Source organism: Phocoena phocoena, chromosome 18, assembly GCF_963924675.1.
Source record: "Phocoena phocoena chromosome 18, mPhoPho1.1, whole genome shotgun sequence".
Lineage (NCBI taxonomy): Eukaryota > Metazoa > Chordata > Mammalia > Artiodactyla > Phocoenidae > Phocoena > Phocoena phocoena.
In genome coordinates, this window is record NC_089236.1 from 50,446,637 (window position 1) to 50,471,478 (window position 24,842).

Sequence of the window (24,842 nt, forward strand, 5' to 3'; positions counted from 1 at the left end):
TCGTATCCACCAATAAGTGCCTTTAATCCTTTTATTTGGGAGCTAACCCAATTTTAAAATTTTGTATTTTCTTATCCTCTTACTCTCTCTTGCTCTCTATGAGGGGGCATAAAAAACAAACGGGGTAGAATGCAGTACTGTCAGTGTGGTTGTCTTTTTTTACATTTATCAGCAAAAGGCTCCATTGGCAAAGAAGTTGAAAATTAGTACTGAATGACTGACCATGTACTTTCATAAATGTTTCTAAAAACTATCTTTGTTGTCTCTGATTCAAAGAATTATCAGTGTGCAAATTTTAAGTAGCAACAATCCAACCCGTGCAGATTTTATAAAGGACTCTAGCCAAGACCTTCTTCTCTTTTACTACGAACAAAAGTAAAACCAATAAGCCAAGGAAACTGCAGCAATGTATTTATTGGAAATGAACTAGACATTACATTAATAGGATGAAGATGTAACAATGCATGAAGCATAATCGTTGCAACATTTAAAAGATCACAAAAGAAAAATTCATTTTCAAAAGAAATACTGTATCCAAGACAACTTAAGCTCCGAACACCATAATACAACTCTAACGCTGACTTTGAACACCCAGAATAAAATTTACTTTAAACGGAACAACTGAAAGGAAAAGTTTCTTTTCCCAACTTGAAGATTCCCTGGCTACCACCTGTGTATTACACATGAGGTAATTTTCATCACCAGACAGTAACCAGATAATATTTGTCATATGCCTCATAGGAAAATACCTCTCCTACAAATAGAGAAATTTGAGGGAAATCCAAGCAACAAAAGAGTTGGTGGCCCCGACTGATTGGGTCAGCATTTTCTAGAACTTAGAAATTACGTTAACTTTACTAGTAAGACTTCATTTTCTTTTGAGAAACTGCCTGGATTAGAGGGCATGCTGATTTGTAACAAGAGTCACTATATTACACTGAGTAATGGGGTTTGAGATGCTTACCATCTGCTCATCAAGGTTTTCTGAAACCTTTAGAGCTTTATTTTTCTACTCTATAATACATTGTAGCTTGTGTATAACAAACTCCCTTTGAAGAAAATTATCCCAGGTAATCCATCTGTGATGATACAAGTACTGCAAAAAGCAGTAACGAAAAATATTGTTTGGAAAGGCAAAAACGCTGTTATCAACTTTCCGAGGCACTATCATAGAATCATCTCTGAAATGGAGAAACTCCATGTGTAACTTAATTTTTAAGTTACTTTCCTTCCATTCACCCAGCATGCATGAATGTCTACGAATAATCTATCTGTAGACTGAGAAAGTCAGGCGTCCAAATGCGGAGTTGTAGGTTTCAGAAGGGCTTTCTCCTTCCCTTCCCATGGATTTCAACGGCTTACTTAAAATATTCCACAGTTCTCATAAATTGTCACATGGAAGGGGAAGATGATTACAAGCTATCAGACCTGTCAATTGGCAAAAAAAAAAAAAAAAAAAAACAACGTATCTCAACACAGTACATCATCTTTAGAAAACCAATCATAATTTCATTTCCTTATCCTCCATTTAAGGTAGAGAGAACTAAGGTAAGAGTGCCTACATTTTAGTGGGAAATGGCAAATCCTTATCACCAACTGTGGCACCAAGTAAAGGGGAGTTCATTCACAACTGTAGGAATAATTTGAATAAAAAGGTAGAAAGTAGATCTAGACAATTGTGGTCCTAAATTAAATTTTTGAGGACTGATATTTTTAGTTTAAGTAACAATGCTGGTCTAATTTTCTAGAAAATTAGTAGTGTTCTCTTCCACTTTGAGCTGGGTGGGCAAACTCAGCCACAGTCTTGCTTTCTCCTTCCACACACCTGAAGTAATGCCTGACCAGACTCAAAATGCATGTAGATGCAACATGCTCGTTGGCACAAAGCAGGCAGCAGGGGACGGCCCCTACGTTCCTGAAAAACCCATAAGGAGCCTGACTGGCAATCAGTCATTTTCCTCATATATATATTAAAAATGTCAGTACATTTTAAGACAGATGCACATAAAGCTACACAAATGTTTCCACCTCTCCAGCACTGAGTGAAACATGCTGTTCTTTGGAGAAAAAAATACATTCATTTTTTTCAAGTATATTTCAATATACAAAGATGTTCTAGCTTTGTTTCACTACAAAAACAAATGATTTCACATGGGTCCAAGGGGAATTTCATTTTAACTTCCCTTTGGTTTGGATTTCATGAAGTGTTGACTTTTTTTAAAAAAACTGCTCTAAATATACATCTACTCCTTTATGTGAAAGCATGAACTCTTTATGTCCATTATATATATATGTACATAGTCAACAAGGACAGCAAAAAACAGTCTACATATGTACAATGGCTTAGAACTGGCATGCTCTAAGGAGAGCGAGGGTTACCGGCTCTGACTTGGGCTCGGAACCAGTTCAGTGGTTCTGTCAGCTCTGGGCCAGCAGCACGCACACTCCTTCTGTCGGTAGCATCCTCAGAGCACTTCTGGCTGGGGTGGCACGTCTTCAGTTACGGCTTGTTTCCCGTCTTGGCTTTGCTGTTAGGGTTGCAGTTGAAGTCTCTCAGCAGCGGTTCGCAATTGGCCAGAGCGTCTGCTGGCAGCAGCTTCCGAATCTGCTCCACTGCCTTTTGATAAGCCATTTTCTCTTGTTCCAGGGTCCGGATCAAAGACTTCATTTTGGTCTCTCTGGTTAAAAGATTTTCCAGGTTGGATTCCAAGGTCTGGATTTTAGCATGAGCTATCTGTTTGGGGCAAAAAAAAAAAAAAATCCTCCAAATCAAAAATGTGAAGGTTTTGGTTCTTCAACATAGCAGCAGCCAGACCTTACATATGTTAACTAATCGTGTCATATTCCTTAATAAAACAGTATAAGAAGCAAATACTCTGAAACCTCCCATGAAATGGAGATTTCTTTAGGTTTCTCAAAAAATGTAACTAGGGTACTAACAAAATACATCTCATTTCACTGAATACACCAAAAATGCAAAATTAAATCAACATCCCACAGTGGTGAGGTTCTTTTTAAGTGGTGAGGTCTTCTCCTGGAGTGACTGGAATCTGACAGGGAGAAACAGGAGATTGCTGACTGCCCTGAAGTACTGAAAGAGGCTTTTTGCCCTCTGAGTGGAAATGCAGGGTTTTCTCAACACATACTTGGGACCCTATCAGTTTTAACGGGTGTCGGGTGTGCCCACGTAACTTGGGAACCCAGAGGTGATGAGAACATTGAACTGTGAATGAAAAAGTCTGTAACCATTAATAAAAATCATTATAATATAAAGCAGGTGCAAACCCACTTTCCCTAATAAGGAAATGCTCAATTAATCACCACTGAAACATCCTAGCAATAAGGGTCAATACCCCAACTGTTTTTCTTTCTGAAAATAGAGATTGTTGGCTCTTTTTTGGAACAGGAAAAGGCATAAAATTTTCTATGGGCCAGAGCTAACGTAGATGAAGCGAAGGAAGCCTGAGTTCCTTCTCTGGGAGCAACTACTCTAGAGACCCTCATTTCTCAGCTGTTTCTCTCCTAGCTATCTTTGTCAGAGGATTCACTGCACATCGAAGCAGAGTTTTAGTGTCCTCTAGTGTGGGGACATGCGCAGTGCTGGGGAAGTGGCGGGTAAGCAGAAACCAATGAGCCGTGGAACACTTAAGCTCTAACTCAGCACTTAAGCTCCACCTCCCCCAACCCCCAGCCCCCAGCTTCACCTTCTCACCTCCCCATCCTCTGGTCACACTGAAGCCCCACCCCTCAGGGCTTGGATACACAGCGCACTTCATACAGGTTGCAGGTGCGTAATATTAATTTATACTAAATCGCTTATCACATTAGTAAGGGTTCATTGACAAATAGCTAATATTTTATATTCCAAAATAACTATAAACTCCTTGATGGCACAGATTATGCGTTACCAATTTTTTAATTCAATTCTCTCAAAAATGTCTCCTTTTCTTTCCATTTCTGTGAGTTTCACTCTAGACAGCTGTCATCATCCCCAGTCAGATTTCTGCAAATAATTGCTAGCTGGTCGCCCTACCTTCTCTCCCCACCTTCTCTCCCCATTCTAATCTGTCCTCATCAGGATTTCCAGATTGATCTTTGATCTTTCTAAAATATGGTGCAAAAACTTCGAGAGATTTCCTTCTCAGCATGATTAAAGCCGTGTTCTTCTGCTTGACCCTGAAAGTTATCTACAATTCTGTCTCCATCCTGTTTATCCCACTTCTTTCCAACGTAAATCTTTTTTTGTTTTTTTTTTTTGCGGTACGCGGGCCTCTCACTGTTGTGGCCTCTTCCGTTGCGGAGCACAGGCTCTGGACGCGCAGGCTCAGCGGCCATTGCTCACAGGCCCAGCTGTTCCGCAGCATGTGGGATCTTCCCGGACCGGGGCACGAACCCGCATCCCCTGCATCGGCAGGCGGACTCTCAACCACTGCGCCACCAGGGAAGCCCCAACGTAAATCTTAAACTGATGTTAAGCTTCCTCTACTGCTCTGCCACATCCTCCTTATTTAAACACCCACTACTCCTCATTCCTTTCTCCCACCAACCCTCTGGAGTCCAGCTCCAGGCCAAGTCCCCTAGAGCTTTCCCAGCTTCCTACAGTCAATCCCTCCTCCCTTGAACTGAAACCAAACATGTACAACACCCAGTAAGTATTGAACGAGATTCTTTCAGCTGCCATTTAACTATTTTGTGAGAGCAGATTTCCTCTCTCAATTGGTACTCAAATTGATATGTGCATTTGCAGCCCCCAGAGCACTTGGACACAGTCCGATACACAGGCCCACAGTCAGCAATGGTTCAATCCACACCACAGCTCTATCCTTTCTGGTATGGTTCTGTGCAGGCAAGGAGGCATCCAAGTGCGTTTTTGATCAAATTGTTATCTCTTTACCTGTAATTTTTCTAGGAGGTCCATGTTTTGTCTTTTCAGTTGGCTGTTGGCCCTCTCCAACTTCTCCATGGGTTCGCTCTCCTCGCAGGGATAGGAAGATTCCTGGAGCTCATCCTGCAGCACGTGATACTCCACCTCATAGGCGTGTAACTGTTTAGAAATATCCATCTCAAAAACCTGCCGTGAAAACACCATGGGTTAGTCTGACCTTCAGGATGTGCACCAAGATATAGTCTGTGTATCTAGGGTACTTCAGGTAGATTTCCCAATACTTATTAATGAAGAACAGTATGACATATCAAAAGGAAGAATAACAAGTGTGACTGTCAAGTTAGGGACAAACAGATGATTTCTATACAATTGAAACATTCTCATGATAAGGCCAAGACTCTAGAAAAAGTTAATGCTCAAAGATATTTTGCAACTAAAATATACATAATCTAGGAATGGTCTCCCAAAATGTAGCCCACCACATAAACAACATTAGTTACTGAGTAACTCTTCCCTGAGTTAGAGATCATCTTTGCTGGTTATAAGCACAATTGCAAAGGGTATTTCTATAATAATGAGACCAAAAGCCTTTCTAATTGTTTGTCAATGGGGCAGAAAGGTCTTATGCTAAATATTTTCATCTACTTGCTAATCCATGTGAGCCTCTTGGAAGTCACTAACATATCCTACCATAGAGAGAATCTTCTAAATTCAAAATCTTCAGAAACCCTGGGCACTGTACAGAGCTATTTAATTGGGGCTACCTCTGCTCTCCCATATCGCCACCCATTAGGAACAGTTTGCTTAGAAGTCAGAGGACAGGCAACTCCTTAGTCTAAACTGGTGAGGGAAAGTGAGGCCACAGCTGCCATTTAAGCATCTGTATCTACACTAACAGTGTAGGGAGAAAAGAAACCTACAGTGAGAAAACTCTCACTTGCTTACTTACCCTCCTACTGTTAGAGACACTCAAATCTTAGAATTTAAATGATATTTCGAGACAACCTGGTTATTCCCCTCAAACAAGCATCATCTTTTCCCTATGCAGTGGGTATGAACACAAAGGACTACTACACAACCATTAAAAATGAGGGTATGGATCTACATTTATTGGCATGGAAAAACATCCAATACTCTGCAAATATTTTATTAAAAAATCAGGTTATACAATAGCATGTATAGTAAGATTTCACTTAAGTAAAACTTTATACATATTTATTTGTGTATATAATTAAAGAGAGATTATAAAAGGATATTTAAAAGGCTTTAAATCTCAAGGTGTTGAGATCTGTAGTTACTTTTACTTTCTTCTTGGTGCTGTTCTGCATTATTTGTGTTTTTTACAGTGACCATAAATAAACTTTATTTATTTATTCATCAAAGCCTCCTTTAATATTAACAGTTCATTGCATATTCAACTCTATTTGTTAGAAAATTATCTCTAATATCAAGTCCAAATCTACCAGCCTATAAATTCTATCCATTAATCGTAGTAATAATCTCTAAAGCTAGGCAATTCCCTCATTAATTTTAGAAGAGAGGTGATCTGATTTCAAATCAGGTATTGTCTCTCTCTAAAAGCACAATCGCTGCTTGACAGTCCAAAAAGATATTTCTGAAGAATTAGTAAACAAGTGAATGTGCAAGTAAAAGTTATATTTTTCAGTTTCCAGAGCATTTTTTTTTTTTTTTTTTTTGCTGTATGCGGGCCTCTCACTGTTGTGGCCTCTCCCGTTGCGGAACACAGGCTCCAGACGCGCAGGCTCAGCGGCCATGGCTCACGGGCCCAGCTGCTCCGCAGCATGTGGGATCTTTCTGGACCGGGGCACGAACCCGCGTCCCCTGCATCAGCAGGCGGATTCTCAACCACTGTGCCGCCAGGGAAGCCCCAGAGCATTTTAACAAATAAAAACTGTTCATAGATATTTACAGAATAATCTGCTTGTGATTTCAATTCCACATAGTGGAAAGAAAATTTTATGTGTAATAATATGAGTTTTTCTTACAGAGTGAATAATAGTGTACAAAATTCTTCAACTGAATTGGTTACATTTGCTCCTAAAAACAATGTTATTCCCATTTTGCAGGAGAGGAAGTTGAAACTCAGAGAGGTTGTAACTTGCCCAAAGTCACACAGCCAGTAGATAGCTGGACACCAGCACAAGATCTCAAACTCCCTTTCTCTTGCTCTAAACTCTGTCTTTTATCTGCTACCCTAAGGGCCTCTAGGAAAGTGGTAAATTTAAATGTTATCAATACTCATAAGGCATGACTGCTGTATCTACAAATCTGGTCTTAAGTGTATTCATGTCACCTGAACAACAATATATAACTACCACTTACCTGGCCCCTATGAAGAGCCAGGGACTAGATATACGGTGTGCTGATTACCCTCCATTTGCTTCCTAGATCCATTCTCTGCCCTCATCCATTCTCTGTACCCTGGGAGGCAGACCCCCGTGACCTGTTTTCCTTGTTGCAGGCTTCTGGTTAGGTATGGCCAATGGGAAAAGTCATCAGGAGATCAAAAGGGGCAGGGGAAAGAGGTCGGGTACTTCTTCCCTGCTCCTTCCCTGTCTGGCTCACCAAGAACACAGCAACCTCCAGAGTTCTGGTACTCGCTAGGCCTGGTAACATTGTTCTGTCATCCTTCTCCTGATGGGAGAAGCACCATGGGTATGAACAGTTTCCCTCTGTTACTAGTTCCTGGGTACCTAGACATCTGTGCCCAGTTCCCTTAACCCTGCCTACACCCCTGTAAATGGTACCTTCCTTTGAATCGTTGGAGGTAGACTCTGTTTCCTGCAACGGACCCTGACTGATACAGCAAGTTTCATTTAAACCACACAAAACCTCTTGGATGAGTATTGTCTCATTTTGGAGGTGAGAATACTAGGGTTCAGAAGATTAGGGTGATGTGTGCAAGCCAAACAACTAATAAAAGAGCTGGAAACTGATGTAAACCCAAGACTGTCTAATTCTAAAGTCTGTGCTCTTGTCACATATACTCCTTATATATTTTAAAACAGAGTTAACAATATTACAGAGGTGAGTCTCAGCTTACTTATTTATTAGGTACTCCTAACTCTGTCAGTTCTATCTTCAGTTTCACCATTGGTCTAAGTTGGAAGGTTCCTGAAAAACTCATGATGTAGCACTGAACCACCTTGCCCAAACACAGCCTCACAAACAATGTCACAAGGGAGAAATTACACAGTAGTCTCGTTTCTAGATAAAATGTATTTGATCAAATCAAAAAGAAAAAAACCCTGTCAAGCAAAACTACATCTTTATGCTAAAACATTTAATAAATAATTAGTAGAGAAACTGCTGTCTCATCTTATATCTTATTATTACCATTTAACTCATACCTGGGTGATAAGTTTTTCCATTTCAGAGGAATTCATATCAGGGAGCGTGCTTTTAAGGAATTCAACAATATTTTCAAAGTTTTCACATTCCATTATGAGTGCCTCTTGGTTGCTCAGCAGGCTGAGGGCAACCTTAAATATAACTTCAGTTCCCTGAAGAAAAATAATATCTGAAAAAAAGAGATATAATTTTCATGATCAAAATTATGCATCTACTATTGTAAAAAGTGACCTCTCTGTGTTAAAGGGTTTTTTTGGTGTGTTTTTTGCGCGCGCGCGTGTGTGTGTGTGTGTGTTGTTTTAATTACTGCAACAGAACCACAGAATATTTTGCAAAATAAAACTGGTCAAAATCACCTAGATTTGAAATAAATAATAATATGACTGGAACAAAAAAACAGTTGTTTAAATATTCTTACTTATTTAGGAACTTCAGATAAGGGCAGGGTAAAAGGGAAAAGATAAATTATATATCTGTTTGTCCATGCATTTATAATTTTTACTGCCAAATTTAATGGAGACTAGGTATACCTCAAAAACACTGAATCCATTGATATTAGTTTTTTCTTCACAAAGGGAACACAGAAACAAATCAACGTAACCAATTAGGACTATTTAAACTCTCATGACCAGAATAAAAAACGAAATGAAGCAGTTAATATGTGTGCAAGCCAAACAACTAATAAAAGAGCTAGAAACTGATGTAAACCCGAGACTGTCTAATTCTAAAGACTGTACTAGAGCAGCAATTAAAAAAAAAAAACTTTAAAAGCAAAATCAAAACCAGTATATAACCTAAATCAGAAGAGAAAAAGAAAAGCTACCCTAACCCTGAACTTTGCTTCCTAACAAATACAAACATGCAATAGTTTTGAAAAGTACTAAATACTTTTGTATGAGCGTTCCTCTCAATCCATGCCATTCCACAATCAATAATAAAGAGGGGGTCGTTAAAAATGAGGGAACCGTGGAACAGTTACTTCAAACATGGTCATTCTTCTTGCTCATGCATCTTTCCCTTTGCTGACAGTCTCTATTCTTCACTAAATTCTAAGAAAAGAATGGAGCACCTATCATAGAGCTGACAGCATCATTCATATTCTCTTAGCAAAAAACAGACGACTGGGGAGATTTGTTTCCTGAATTCTGTTATCAAGCTTCCAAGGGTAGATCAAAGAGAGATACCCTAAATATTTAGAGATACCCTAAATATTTTGATTTGATAAGCTATTTTCTGAGAAGCAAATATATAAATGAAAAGATTTATAGAAGACCCATAAATAGGAACCCAAGCTCCAAAGAAAACTTCCCTGGAGAAAAGCAATCGTGTATACTCAAGAAGAGAAATTTGGTAAACATTTGATTCCATGCATCTCGGTTATACTCTTTTCCTGCACTTTGCCTATAAATTGTATTAGTGCTAATGCAGTGTTTAACCTTTAAAACCACAGCCCCCAATAAGAAAGACACTGTAGGGCTTCCCTGGCGGCACAGTGGTTGAGAGTCTGCCTGCCAATGCAGGGGACACGGGTTCAGGCCCCGGTCCGGAAGGATCCCACATGCCGCGGAGCGGCTGGGCCCGTGAGCCATGGCCGCTGAGCCTGCGCGTCCGGAGCCTGTGCTCTGCAACGGGAGAGGCCACAACAGTGAGAGGCCTGCATACCGCAAAAAAAAAAAAAAAAAAAAAAAAAATGCCATTAGAAACAACATTGGAAAATGTACTTCTGTTAACCCAGTTAAAGAACACGTTTCTCTGTGTTTTGAATCCAGGTTGAAGAGGACAGTGGGGAAGGAAAATAAAAAGAGGTAGTAAAGATGTGTTTAAAAATCTAAAAAATCATACAGAGTAAATCCTTAATTCATTATACTGTGATTTTTTAGGTATAAAAGAAAATAAGAACTCCATTACAGCTTACTCAAATAAAGGAGCTCAATTCTTCTTTCGCTTTGAATTTCAATTTTATTTAAGAACAATATGGTTTCAAAGTACTCTCAGAACAGAGCCAGGCTTATTTACTAAATTCCACTAGCAATTTGCGATTCTGTGTAATGCTCGATAAAACAATTGGAGCACCTTATGGCTAGAAGTATATCCCTTGGAATAAATAACACTGTTTCACTGGATCATCAGCATCTCTTACCAAAAACTCTGGCTACAAATCCTAATGGAAATTGAGAGGCAAACAATGTGAGGAACCAGGGGGCAGCATAAAGACTGGGGCTGATTTCATTTTCTTCAAGATGATTGTAGAGATCTCTGTGATAGTCATGAAGGAGCCTGGACAGCTGGTACATTTGAATCTAAAGTTAATTTGGAGAAAAAAAATAAAATATTATGCATTTATCTGAGTGTACATAAAATACACTAACTTTAATTTTATAACACTAATATTTAATAATTAATTCACAGATATTTGATAAATTTGAATCTAAAGTTAATTTGGAGAAGAAAAATAAAATACTATGCATTTATCTGAGTACATAAATACACTTTAATTTTATTACTCTAATATTTAATAACTAATTCACATATATTTGAGAAATAAAAGTAGTATTTTTTTAACTTTTTATTTTATGTTGGAGTATAGTTGATTAACAATGTTGCATTAGTTTCGGGTGTACAGCAAAGTGATTCAGTTATACATATACATGTATCTATTCTTTTTCAAATTCTTTTCCCATTTAGGTGGTTACATAATATTGAGCATAGATCCCTGTGCTATACAGTAGGTCCTTGTTGGGTATCTATTTTATTTTATTTTTAACATCTTTATTGGAGTAAAACTGCTTTACAATGTTGTGTTAGTTTCTGCTGTATAACAGAGTGAATCAGCTATATGTATACATATATGCCCATATCCCCTCCCTCTTGCATCTCCCTCACACCCTCCCTATCGCACCCCTCTAGGTGGTCACCAAGCACCGAGATGATCTCCCTGTGTTATGTAGCTGCTTCCCACCAGCCATCTATTTTACATTTGGTAGTGTATATATGGCCATGCTACTCTCTCACTTCGTCCCAGCTTACCCTTCCCCCTCCCCGTGTCCTCAAGTCCATTCTCTACGTCTGCATCTTTATTCCTGTCCTGCCCCTAGGTTCTTTAGAACCATTTTCTTTTTTTTTTAGATTCCCTATATATGTGTTAGCATACGGTATGTATTTTTTAACATCTTTATTGGAGTATAACTGCTTTACAATGGTGTGTTAGTTTCTGCTTTATAACAAAGTGAATCAGCTATACATATACATATATCCCCATATATCCTCCCTCTTGTATCTCCTTCCCTCCCTCTAGGCTGTCACCAAGCACTGAGCTGATCTCCCTGTGCTAGGCGGCTGCTTCCCACTAGCTATCTATTTTACATTGGTTAGTATATATAAGTCCATGCCACTCTCTCACTTTGTCCCAGCTTACCCTTCCCCCTCCCTGTGTCCTCAAGTCCATTCTCTACATCTGCATCTTTATTCCTGTATGACAGACTCTAGGTCCGTCCACCTCACTACAAATAACTCAATTTCGTTTCTTTTTATGGCTGAGTAATATTCCATTGTATATATGTGTCCCACCTTCTTTATCCATTCATCTGTCGATGGACACCTAGGTTGCTTCCACGTCCTGGCTATTGTAAATAGTGCTGCAATGAACATTTTGGTACATGACTCTTTTTGAATTACAGTTTTCTCAGGGTATTTGTCCAGTAGTGGGATTGCTGGGTCATATGGTAGTTCTGTTTTTAGTTTTTTAAGGAAACTCCATACTGTTCTCCATAGTGGCTGTATCAATTTACATACCCACCAACAGTGCAAGAGGGTTCCCTTCTCTCCACCCTCTCCAGCATTTATTGTTTGTAGATTTTTTGATGATGGCCATTCTGACTGATGTGAGGTGATACCTCATTGTAGTTTTGATTTGCATTTCTCTAATGATTAGTGATGTTGAGCATCTTTTCATGCGCTTCTTGGCCATCTGTATGTCTCCTTTGGAGAAATGTCTATTTAGGTCTTCTGCCCATTTTTGGATTGGGTTGTTTGTTTTTTTGATATTGAGCTGCATGAGCTGCTTGTATATTTTGGAGATTAATCCTTTGTCAGTTGCTTCATTTGCAAATATTTTCTCCCATTCTCAGGGTTGTCTTTGCGTCCTGTTGATGGTTTCCTTTGAAGCAGTGTGTAGATGTCAATCCCAGACTCCCTAACTATCCCTTCCCCCCACCCTTCTCCTCTGGTAACCATAAGTTCATTCTCTAAGTCTGTGAATCTGTTTCTGTTTTGTAAATAAGCTCATTTGTATCATTTCTTTTTAGCTATAGTGGCGCAATGCATTAGAATGCAGTACTTACACAGTACTGTTTTATTTTATTATTATGTTCACAAATCCAAGTTCATTTAACTGAGTTCATAAAGCAAGTCAGTGTAAGTCCATCTACAACTATGGAGCACATTTCTCTATCATGAGTGTTTTGGTATCACCATACGTACACGGAAATGGTAATTTTTCCTCATGTAGGAAGGTATTGCTTTTGGAATTTAAATCAGAACTGCCCTGGCTCAGGACTCTCATGGAAGGCACATCCTAATTTCAGACCAATTCCAGAAAAGCTTCCATTCTAAGGAATCTACCACATCCAGTTCAGAAGCAAGAACTTCTCTCTTTGCTGAGCCCAACATCGGATTTATGATGGAACTTGCCAGGCAGTCTGCACTGCTAAGATACTGTTAGGCTTCCAAGGTTATGGAGCCAAAAGCTCGAGCTGTGATTTCTAATATCCAAGGTATTCCAGCAGCATATTTTTCTTGACAGAGGAGATTAAAGCAAAAAGTGCAGTCTGGGGCTTCCCTGGTGGTGCAGTGGTTGAGAGTCCGCCTGCCTATGCAGGGGACACGGGTTTGTGCCCCGGTCTGGGAAGATCCCACATGCCGCGGGGCGGCTGGGCCCCGCAACGGGAGAGGCCACAACAGTGAGACGTCCGCATATCGCAAAAAAAATTTTAAAAAGGGCCGTCTGAATGTTTCCAGTACTTTCTAGTACTGAAAGAAGAAATTCTTTTATTTGGCTACTGAGTTGATTACTCATATTTCAAAAAAGAAATTATAAGCAGCTTATAGTAACTTTTAAACTCTCATGCTTGGGGTAGCTAAAAGTAAAGCAGTAGTAAATAATAAACAAATCTGTGATTTATGCTTTAAATTAAATTTTTATCTACACAGTAACAGATTGAGTAGTGGGTCCTTGATCAGTTATATCAGCTTCACTTTTTGGTGTGAAATACATCCAACATTTTATTAAATCTAGCAGAACTTCTTTCTCTAGAAGATATCATCCTTAAGTAGTTAGTTCTATAAAAATGCCTTAAAAATAGCCAATTATATTGTGAATTCAACAAACAACTGTTTTTCAGAGCACAAAACTAAAAATCAAAGTACTAGACATAAATATAGCAAACGTTTGATCTCTGGAGCACATATCTGTGCAAGCTATGGTTCCACACAAGCTGTAAAAGGAAAGAATTAAAGAGCCACAGGAAGTCATAACTCTAAAATAAGAAGCGTAGCAGCAGTCAAACAAAGAGGCTTAAAACAATGAGATTAGAGGGCTTCCCTGGTGGCACAGGGGTTAAGAGTCTGCCTGCCAATGCAGGAGACATGGGTTCGAGCCCTGGTCTGAGAGGATCCCACATGCCAGGAGCAACTAGGCCCGTGCGCCACAACTACTGAGCCTGCACTCTAGAGCCCGCGAGCCACAACTACTGAGGCCCGCACACCTAGAGCCCTGCTCCACAGCTTCTCCACAGTGAGGAACCCACGCACCACAGCAAGGAAGGGCCCCCGCTCACCACAACTAGAGAGGGCCCACGCGCAGCAACGAAGACCCAACTCAGCCAAAAAAATAAAAATAAATTAAAAAAAGAGAGAGAGAGATTATAATCTCATTAACTCATGTTGGAAAAAAAATCATATATTTCCCTTAGGCCAGTTACAATTTTAAAACTAGATATACTGGGCTCTATCAATAAAAAAATTTGGTATTTTTGGTAGCTCAAAAATAAAAGAAGTCTCATTAGCAGAATAAAAAGAAAGCCTTAAAATAAAAATAAAAAAGAAAGCTGTTCAGCTATGATCTTAACACAGAAGCAATACTTTTTTTTTATAGAACCTTACTTTTTTCCTACATTCTAAACTAGAGGTTAAGAACATTTCTTCCATCAAGGTGTATTTACATTAAATTTCTTTTGACAAATAAAACACAATTTAGTCTTCCTTCAAAGGAAACTTTCATAATAAGAGCCATTTGCTGAGAATAAATCATTCTTCAAATCTACCTTACACATAACATGAAAATCTTCCAGTGGAAGAGACAGAACTGGAGGAAGGGAGATGCAGAGTGTAGCAGAGAGAAGATGGAAAAAAGTAGAGACCAAAGACTTCAGGTAAAAAGATATAATGCTTTACACTTAACACAGAAAATGGCAGACACAAAATGTGATGGGCCATAGTTAAAAGAGACCTCGACCCCCTTCCTTTACAGATAAGCTCAGTGCCTGCAGTGCCCAACCCCAAACCACACAGGTAATCAGAAATCCTATCAAGTGATCCCAAGCCTGCTGCCACTTCCACTTCTGAACACCATAGTGATTGGATAAGAAACACTTTCTATTCTAGAAAGTAGAAAAGTGTCGCATCTCACTTTATAGATCAAAAAGTTCTACTTTCCCAGAATAAGGTCCCCAATCTCATGGTCTATAAGAACACTGCCCCCAAAGATTCTTAAACATCTTCATTTTCATAATTATAGACAGAAAATATTTCTTGGTAATTGTGGGTCATATTAAATCAATGTATAAATCCAGTTTATATGAATTTTTATGATGTCAAATGGATGAGGAATTTTTAAATTGAAAAATGATTGCATTTTTAAAGTGAAAGCTGTATCTACCCTTTTATTCATGAACCAAGACTACATGCTACTCACAAATACTTTTCATTCTTTGAAATTTTAATGATAGATCGCAAACTGTTATTTTTGAAAATCAGACCTATTGAACTCCTTACAAGGGCACCAATGCTTCCTACCCGATATGACACAGTAAACTGTTTAGAAATAAAGTAAAAAATAAAACCTTTCACAGTCATTACTATTTCACTTGTGGAATGTTTATAGACCTATGCATAGTTATCAACTAGGAATCACTGTATTTGATTTCTGTATCCTGGTGAACACCCTTCATATGAATTCACAGCTGAAACCCAACATTGAGAGCAAAGCCCTATTTCCCTGCCAAAACTTTCATATTGAAGAAGTAATGAAAAACAGAGCATTCCCTCTCCACTCATCCTTTCAAGAAAATACCACTTACTATAATATTCATAAAGTGAAAACAAAGTCCTTTTTTGTCCATGGATTGGTAAGACGGAAATACTAAATGTAAAAACTGATCATTGGGAATCAGGAAAAAGTATTAAAAGTATTAAAAGTATTTTAAAAATATTTTAGTTCTTATCTAAAGCATAACATTATGACTAACTGGGCATCATGCCTATCTCATTTCAGAGGAGGAGAACCCGGACATTCTTCCCTTTAAAGCCTTCCTTTATATTTTTATGACCAAAAGCTTTATATTGCAAGGTAGTGGTTGTTTAAGATAGCATATCTACAGAGAAAATGTAAACTTTTTGTTAGAAAACAATATGTTAAGGAAAGTGAAGTTTAAACTAGAGAGGAGAAATGCGTAAACAGGGAGTTTGAAGTAGGTTGAATACAGCCGTGGCAGTGAATACCCTACTTAACTGAAAAATCTTAACGGTGCTTCTTCAGAGCATGATAAGAAAAGCAGACTGAAAAAGTACTGCTGACTCTGAACACTTTTTCCTCTATAAGGGCCTGTCTGACCTTAAGATAAAGCAGGGGAGACATGGAAAGTTCATGAAGAAGCATGATATAGATACCTGCCGTTTACACACTCAAAGAATAAAACATTATATTTTCAGATTTCAAACAAAATATCTATGATTTTTTTCAACTGACAAGGTAAGGAAAAGTGAATAAAGTTGACTTGATACTTTCTCCAGGTAACTCATAGACTTAGGAAACAGAGACTTAAGTACACACTAGAATGGCTTATTTATTTACTTCAGAAACTAAGGGAAAGTTACTCTGCATATGGATGTCGTACACTTAGAGGTTTAGCAACATCGCAAATCCCACACTAAAACCATGAACTAAAACATGCCTCTACATTTATCCAAGTTCCAAGACACTGGGCCCAAATTTCTTTAAATCTTAACCGTAATTTAGAAGAGGGCTCCTGCTAAGATTTCTGGTGAGAGTGTTACACATTCCTTGTGAAGATCTGCCACTCACCTGTAGAGACATCATGTCAGGTCGGTACTGCTTGCGAAAGCCCAGGTCATACATAAGGAATTTCAGCATTTCAAAGGCTTGCTCTTCACTCATGTGCAGAAGCAGGACTCCAGCCACAAAGCTGATCCCCTGACAGTAACCCACTTCTTTGTCCAGCAATGAGTAGGCTTTCAAGAGGTTAAAGAGAGACAGCTGCCCTGCCCCAAGCTGTGCTGAAAAGTAAGGATGAGTAGGAAATGTCCTCCCTGCAGAAGAAAAGAAAAATATTTTTGAGATGACCTGATGCTTTGGAGACCAGAGTGAAATTGCAATTCAGTGATTTCCAGGAATAAATAAATGCTCTTTTCCAAACCACTGAATGCTGCTCGGAGCACCCCTCTAAACTAACAGTCTCTTTCCCTCTAGCCAGTCCCAAGTCCTACCTGCCAGACCATCACCCCATCTCCATGTATATGATAGGGGAGCAAACATTTGATGCTAACCAGCGCTTCTTTTTAGGAAAAAAAATTCCACAAACAAATCAAAGACATATTCAGGAGAGATCCCAGGAGAATAGAACATAAAACTTATTCTGACTATAAATCAAGGCTAATTCTAAGTTCACATAAAAACTACCTGCTAACTGAAATCAGAATTCTACAGGAGGTATCATATGATTTAGAAAGAAATCTTAGTGGTCCACAGCAGACTCCTTCCTGCTTTTCTTGTATTGTGACACTAGAGGGAATTCCTAGGGTTGTTTTGTTTTACATTCAGCCTATCATTCAGGAAATACTTTTTTCAAATATTTTTGGCTTTGTTTCTTAAACTACTTCCATGAGCCACACAGACCTCTTTTCTTTTTTCAGTATATCCAAAAAGGTCAAGGATAGTGAAGGGTCAAGCTGATTTTAAATAAATTCCCCTCTAAAATTCACCTCTGTGTACAGAATTACCATAGAGACACTTCAGCAAGCAAGTTAGTCCCGGATTTTCTAAAAAGTTGGTACTAAACACTGAAACAAACCCATCTTCACCACCAAAGCTGTACACAGTGCTTTGGGACTTTCCTTGTGCCATGAAAATGAAGGGGATGTTAACTTCCTTGTGAAGTGATTACTCATGTCAGTTAGAACTTGTAAGAAGGCCAGATTTTTAAATGTTTCCCACCAGATATGCTTAAAAGTGATTTTTCACCTAGGAACTGATAAGATTAATCCTGCAGAGCAAATAAGGGGAAGATATGAGAATATAATAAGAACACACTGAGGAAACACAGATGGCTACAAGCAAAGTCAAATAAGCAATTTTTAAAATTATCATTTTACTCTCTCACTTAAAATGCTTGCTACAGAAAACTATAAATATACCGTCCATCCGTGACATTAGCTCCATTTTTTTCCGACCAGCCTTTTCCCTGTAATGTGATCTCATCATCTCCTTCTCTTTAAGGATATCTTGACTAGCTCTAAATACGACATCCCAATTTCTAGTCTCATTATCAACTTCCGGTCACAGAACCACCGATCTGCAGAGGCCCATAGTTCACTGTCCTGATTTAAGAGACAGGATTGAAACTCAGAAGCAAAGTAATTTGCTTAAAACTACTGTTCAGTGATAGAATCGGGACAAAAAGTGAAGTTTTCAGTTTCTCTGTAAAATTCTCCATTTCAATTCTATTGGGCTCAAAAACTATTAACTGAGTTGGCCTTTTCCCAACAAAAGCTGTTTGTCATCCAAAAGGAGCAGAGGTCCGTTTTGGCCTGTGATTTTTATATATCCTAAAATAAGAAGAGCCCGAATAAAAAGTAATCCCTTGTTTTCCCAAATGGGCTCAAATAACGTATCTGGCCACCTTAAATATATCAACCTTTAGGAATACAGATGAAATAATCCAAATGTCAATGTACAATATTTAATCCAGTAAGTTAGATATTTTAAAAGAATAAAATATATTAATTTAGAGAAAAATCAGAGACATACACTTTTTAAAATCACACCATTTTTACTTTCCGTAAGTTATTTGAAATTCAGCGTTTAAAAGGATGACTTTATGATGCTGCCACTGGAAATGCACATAACATTAGGACAGCTAAGTTTTCTTTCATCCTATAAGGATGTATTCATGATTTCCACAACATAACCACATATTGTATTGATTCTTAAAGGCTTACTCCAAAGCTTGTTTTCAGCAATGTGTCCAGGAATACTTAGTAGACCTTTGTTAAATTTTCTGGTGCCCCTTTAAACCTGTTCTAACCTATTTCAAGACCAGTGTTGACCAAGCTAATAATTATCTATCCCAAACAAAAGTCAGTTGTTCGAAAAACAGGAACTGAGAGCACCCAATAATAAGACCTTTACGATGATTCAAATACAAGATTTTTCAGAGGACAAGTCTGAGGATGAAAACTTCACTTTATCTTCAGGCATTTAGGGTATCTTCAACCAGACATAAGGCCAACTTGCCCTCAGGAAAGGACAAAGCCAGCAACTCTGCAGACCAATAGTTTGTCTTTATCAAAGCTAAAAACAAATAGAAAACCCCCCAAAACTCAACAAAAGGACCTATTATTTACTTTTGTAAATTATAATCAATACGGCAAACGTACCTAAGTCCACGAGAATAGCATGCTGCTGAACCGTGAGCTGCTTTAAAAGCTCTTTATAGGACGTGTCAGGAGGTTGTTGTTTATTAGGCAATCTGTGTCTTAGACGATACTGCAAAGCTAGGAACTGCCAGATTTCTCCTCGTCGACTTTTGGGAACACCTACAGTCAAAGAGATAAGAAAGCAAGGTCTTGAACACTGGAATGAAGGTGCTAAAACACAGTTGATGAACTATGTAATGCATGAAAATAGGCAGCTCTACTGTCCTGCGTTCCACCCTATAATCACACAGTACGATGTAGTGACAGAAGCCTATTTTGAAAAGTTTAATCCTGTAGCTGGTGTCTTGCAAAAGAAAACCCTCAAAATAACAAGGATAATAATGGCAATATTAACAAGAACAGCTGCCACCGCTGATTGAGAACCTAATACAACATTTATTGAGGACAGTTAGTTTCTGACATTGTAATTACAGAAACTGCACCTAATTTATTCACAGGTCCTCAGAAAACAACCTAATGAGGCAGGTAATTACTATTATCTACACTTTACAGATGGCGAAGCTGAGGCAGAAAGAAGCTAAGTAACTTGCCCAAGTTCTCACAGCTAGTGCAGTATAGAACTCTAGTTTCAGAGGCCAAATTCTGAAATACTGAAATGTATTACTGCCTATTTTCACCTTTTGTTTGGTTTGAAGCTGGTAATAAATGCTAATATTCATACTCTGATTTCTAAATAGCTGTCACTAAAAAGTAACTTTGTAAAAGAGAATTAAATAGCATTCTTATATGGTCCACAAGAAAATGAAATAATAAAAATGGTAAGTACAATATGAAGGCAGTGCTCCAGAACATCATTCAGCCTTTGAGAAGAAAATAGCTAGCATAATTGCTATATTCATGTATAATGAAACACTAACTCCAGTCTGCTTGAAAACCAAAACAAGCAATTCGAAGTATGCTAAACGTATGGTTTTTTTTATGCCAAGGGACATGAAATATAGCACTGGGAGGGACAGAATTCAATTCTGTACAGTGCAGGCAACTTTATTTCACTGTTTTCAGTCCAAAAAGACTAGATATGGAATAGGTTCCTGAGCTCCAGCTGGGTAGAGAAAGGTATAATGGCACTGATCTCTTTGGGATGCAATGTAACAGTTTGCAGAAGCTCAAAGTATTATTGTCCGAAAGGCATAACTCAGGCTCACGAACATGAATTCTAAGGCCCTCTACAGGGTATACCTCCAAACCACCTTTTTTTAGTTCCATCACCTCCCGTTCCCTGCCACACTAAGTGTATATAGTAAGTATCTAGCTGTACTCAGTGTAGGGCCATAAGAAGCTTATGGTGGTTTTCACACTTCCAGTTTCTTGTTCCTACTGTTGCGTTTATGAAATTCCAAGCTCCTCCAGTTGATTGCCTAGTGTATCTCTATTTGTCTTTTTTTTTCCTTGCGGTACGCGGGCCTCTCACTGTTGTGGCCTCTCCCATTGCGGAGCACAGGCTCCCGCACCGGGGTACGAACCCACGTCCCCTGCATCGGCAGGCGGACTCTCAACCACTGCGCCACCAGGGAAGCCCTATTTGTCTTTTAAGGATGAGCCTGAATACCATTCTTCTGCAGAAACTCTCCCTAACATCTCTAGGAGTAAGAAGTCCCTTTTCATATGCTATGTGACTCAGACTGCACCATTACCATATTGGATTACAGTTAGCACTATACTGTATGTTTGTCTAGTTTCCTCACTTAGATGGTGAGCTCCCTGAGAATAGTTAGCATACTTTCATCTCTCTATGATGAAGTCCAAGAATATACCTCTCTACTCATACATTTGTTGAATGAATGAATGAATGATCTCGTGCAAAACGTCATTTTTAGAGGGTAACTTTCATTAGCCCATTAAATGAATCATTGATAACAGGAGAGGGCTGTCTTGTTATCCATCCAGTAACAATTCTACAAAAAAGTAATTCACTTTAATTAAATATTTATTGAGCATCTAACATATAGCAGAGAATAGACCATGGCACTGAGGATACCTCATCACTGAGAGATGAATAAATCCATTCTCAGGAAAATTAGTCTCATTCATTCATTCAATAAATAACTTATGCAAGATGCTCTCTTAGGTGCTAGGAGTATGGGGGGTGGAGTGAGAAAACATGAAACAGATATACACATAGATACAAAGTTATAAATTATCATAAGCACAATTAAAGGGAAAGAATCATGAGAAAGAATAATAAAACAAAACTAATTTACCGGGGGAGAGGGGCACTCTGAGGAAATGGTATTTGAACTGAGAGCTGAGAGATAATACGATTCTCCAGGCTGGGAGTGTAGGCAGCAATCACTTTGGGAAGAAGGATGTACGGAGGCCCTGAGAGGTGCAGAGAAAGATGGGGACAAAGGAGGAGGGAGAAGAAGATGAGGTGGAAAGAAAAGGAGACGGGAAATGGGGAGAAGGTAGAGAGGATGGAAGAGGGAGGGTAGGGAGAGCTGGAGCATCCCTGCAAGAAATAGCCTGTGCCAGACTGGGACCCAAAGTAGTTAGCATCCCTGAAGCACAGGCTACAAGGTAGGGGAGGTTAAAAAGTGAGATGAGGGCCTCCCTGGGGGCGCAGTGGTTGAGAGTCCGCCTGCCGATACAGGGGACACGGGTTCGCGCTCCGGTCCGGGAGGATCCCACATGCCGCGGAGCGGCTGGGCCCGTGAGCCATGGCCACTGAGCCTGCGCGTCCGGAGCCTGTGCTCCGCAACGGGAGAGGCCACAACAGTGAGGGGCCCGCGTACCGGGGAAAAAAAAAAAAAGTGAGATTAAAGACGAAGGAGAGATCATGGAGGGCCTTGGGCACAGTGCTGAGAAGTTTAAACTCTGTTCTATAAGAACTGGGAAGATGAACACCCCCAAAACATATTTGAGTCATACCAAAGAACAGTATGTTCTACATCTCACACACATTCTATTAGCCACTATTTTGCCTCCCAAGTAATGCAGTCAGCGAAAATCTCTGGGATTTCCATATCTTCAAGGAAAAAAACCATGTATCAGGTTTGTAAGTGTAGCATCTTACAAAATTAATTCTAATTTAAACTTAGTTGGGCAACAGTTTTACATTACCATAGTCTTTTAAAACAAGATTCATGATCAGGTTATTTTGGGTACTTTGGGATCTTTATTTAGGCAGGTCATAGAGATTCTCATTTTAATACAGTTAATCTGAGTCACAGAAACTGCATCTAAGCAATTCACATATTAGTTTTAATTTTAAATTTAAGACGTTTAAACATCAGTCATTTTATATGACAGAGCAGAAATGCAATATAAGGCTAAATAAAAGCGTTTTTCTAAAATAAATAAAAGAATGGATGGTAGGAAAACTGATTGCTAATAATATATATCTGTACAAACATGTACATGAATATACACATATATTTATAAATAAACACTTCTGAGCAAATGACAAATGAGTCAAGTTTAAAAGCCTGAGATATTTTTACGGATATGATCAAAGATTTGTACTAATGCATGCGATCTTTCCTTAGCAAACAACAACACTGAGTTGAAACAGCTGGTGAAGAGGCAGGAAACTGTGTAGAAAAGGTGCCTGCTGTCTCCTCAGGGACAGAATATCTCCAATAGTACCATGTGCTTACCAATACAGTCACCAACTACAGGCAGAAACAAAGTCCTCTCCTTTTTTTATAGGCAAAGCACAAAGAGAAAATTATGCCTAGGCTGCATGAATCAAAAAAATTTCTGAAGCTTTTCAAAAAAGAAAAAAGATTGATTGAGATGATCCAAGATACCTTCTTTAAGAGAAGTATGAATATCTTCCATATCACATCTGATTTTAGTTCTGCAGTTTAACAACTTCTTATCCCAGGTTATTAAGACCTCCTTCTGACATACTCCAACTTCTTCATAATCCAATTTAATTTTTCTGGACTGGAGCTCATCTCTGCTTGCTAAGGAAGACAGAATTTACATAAGACCTATATGCTTTTAAAACACAGTATTTGTAATGTTTAATTGCATTTGTAAAACCATACCAAATAACATTTGCTGAAAAAGAAAACTTAAAAAAAAAAAACTGAGGATACATGACAGGTTTCTTAAATTTTGAGCCATTTCATGTAAAAAAAAAAAAAAAGGAATAACTTCCTAAGGAGCTTTTACTCAGTATGTTACAGATGATAAGGCTTCTAAGCATAAAAAACAAACCATGTTTGAAATATCAATTTTTTGACAAATGTAATAGATAACCACAGAAGCGACAGCTTGCATCATTTTAAACACCATTAAAATGTTAATATTTTATATATGACATATGAGCAAGCAATGCCTCATGCTAACCTTGATTTGAGAAATATTTGACCATGATAACCTGATACATTTTTATAACTATTTCCAGAGTTACCAATACTGCCCTTAACAACAGTAGGTTATACATTCCTGTGTCCATTTTTAATAACCTTTAAGAGGAAAATTCATTTTTCTGAAGCTAACACTACTTTCATTTTTCAAAATAATACAGAATTTTCTCTCATTTGATGGTCTAAAATCTAAGCCCAGAGTTCATTAAAAGAAATGCTTATAAAACAAACCACTATCTGTATTTGGTCTTTATCTTGAAGAATCGATTCCAAAAGAGGAGAAGGGAGAAAAAAACATGTGAGTGTATTTCTTCTCTTTTATTAGGACCACACTGAACAGGAGCCTCTCAGAGTAATCTGTATCCATTCAAGCTCCAGGGCTCAACCACCTTACCTGCTGCAACACAAATCTTTGTCATGCATCCAAAGTCCTCGACAGCACAAAAACAATAGCAGAATGAGTATTACTCTTAACTTAGTGTTTGAAGCCATTTCAAAAGAATTAAAATATCTTACAATAGACTGCTATTCCAACAGGCCAGTAAAAATGTCTACTTAAAAGTCCAGATATAATCAAAAGAGAAATCGGACTACAAAAAATTCCTCCTAGATACCACTAGATGGCTTTCTAACAGTCTAGCTTTGCTTCTCGATATTTGCTTTATATTTCTCTATGATCATCAAGCAATTTTTTAAAAGTTAATAACAAATATCATTCTAAATATAATCCTAAATATAACTTTATTAATGATGTTTTTCCACAATGGACAAAGAATAAAATTTCCTCAGATTTTTTTTTCTCCAACCTTCTCTAGATTATTCATTTAAAATAATAATAATCATCTGCTATGTGCCAGTCATAGGCCCTGAGGATAAAGTGCTGAGTGAGAGCAGTTAATACTTGCCCTGGTTAACTAGGCAAGCACAAAGAACCATGAAGAAATGCTTATCCATTAGATTATTATTATTTTTTTTTTTTTTTTTTTTTTTTTGCAGTACGCAGGCCTCTCACTGTTGTGGCCCCTCCCGTTGCGGAGCACAGGCTCCGGATGCGCAGGCTCAGCGGCCATGGCTCACGGGCCCAGCCGCTCCGCGGCATGTGGGATCTTCCCGGACCGGGGCAAGAACCCGTGTCCCCTGCATCGGCAGGCGGACTCTCAACCACTGCGCCACCAGGGAAGCCCCCATTAGATGAATTTTTAATGGATTAAGCTATTTTTTGTGTTTGTTATTTAAGTACAGAAGTAAATATAGGACCG

The 24,842-nt window shown here is 38.5% G+C and overlaps 1 protein-coding gene across 6 annotated transcripts in view; it reads right to left on the minus strand.

Annotated features, from left to right (window-relative positions):
- Positions 1 to 2,117: 2,117 nt before the first annotated feature.
- TBC1D4 (TBC1 domain family member 4) overlaps positions 2,118 to 24,842 on the minus strand; it is a 210,703-nt gene continuing 187,978 nt past the window's right edge. For 5 of the 6 annotated variants that reach the window (XM_065895799.1, XM_065895798.1, XM_065895796.1 and 2 more), the window contains 7 exons: positions 23,017 to 23,175; positions 19,208 to 19,366; positions 16,617 to 16,861; positions 10,398 to 10,557; positions 8,257 to 8,426; positions 4,895 to 5,071; positions 2,118 to 2,734 (listed from right to left, as the gene is read on the minus strand). In XM_065895799.1, the coding sequence (XP_065751871.1) occupies positions 2,501 to 2,734; positions 4,895 to 5,071; positions 8,257 to 8,426; positions 10,398 to 10,557; positions 16,617 to 16,861; positions 19,208 to 19,366; positions 23,017 to 23,175 (1,304 nt within the window). In that variant the 3' untranslated portion in view covers positions 2,118 to 2,500. The remainder of the gene's footprint in view (positions 2,735 to 4,894; positions 5,072 to 8,256; positions 8,427 to 10,397; positions 10,558 to 16,616; positions 16,862 to 19,207; positions 19,367 to 23,016; positions 23,176 to 24,842) is intronic. The other variant, XM_065895800.1, reaches the window with a different exon arrangement.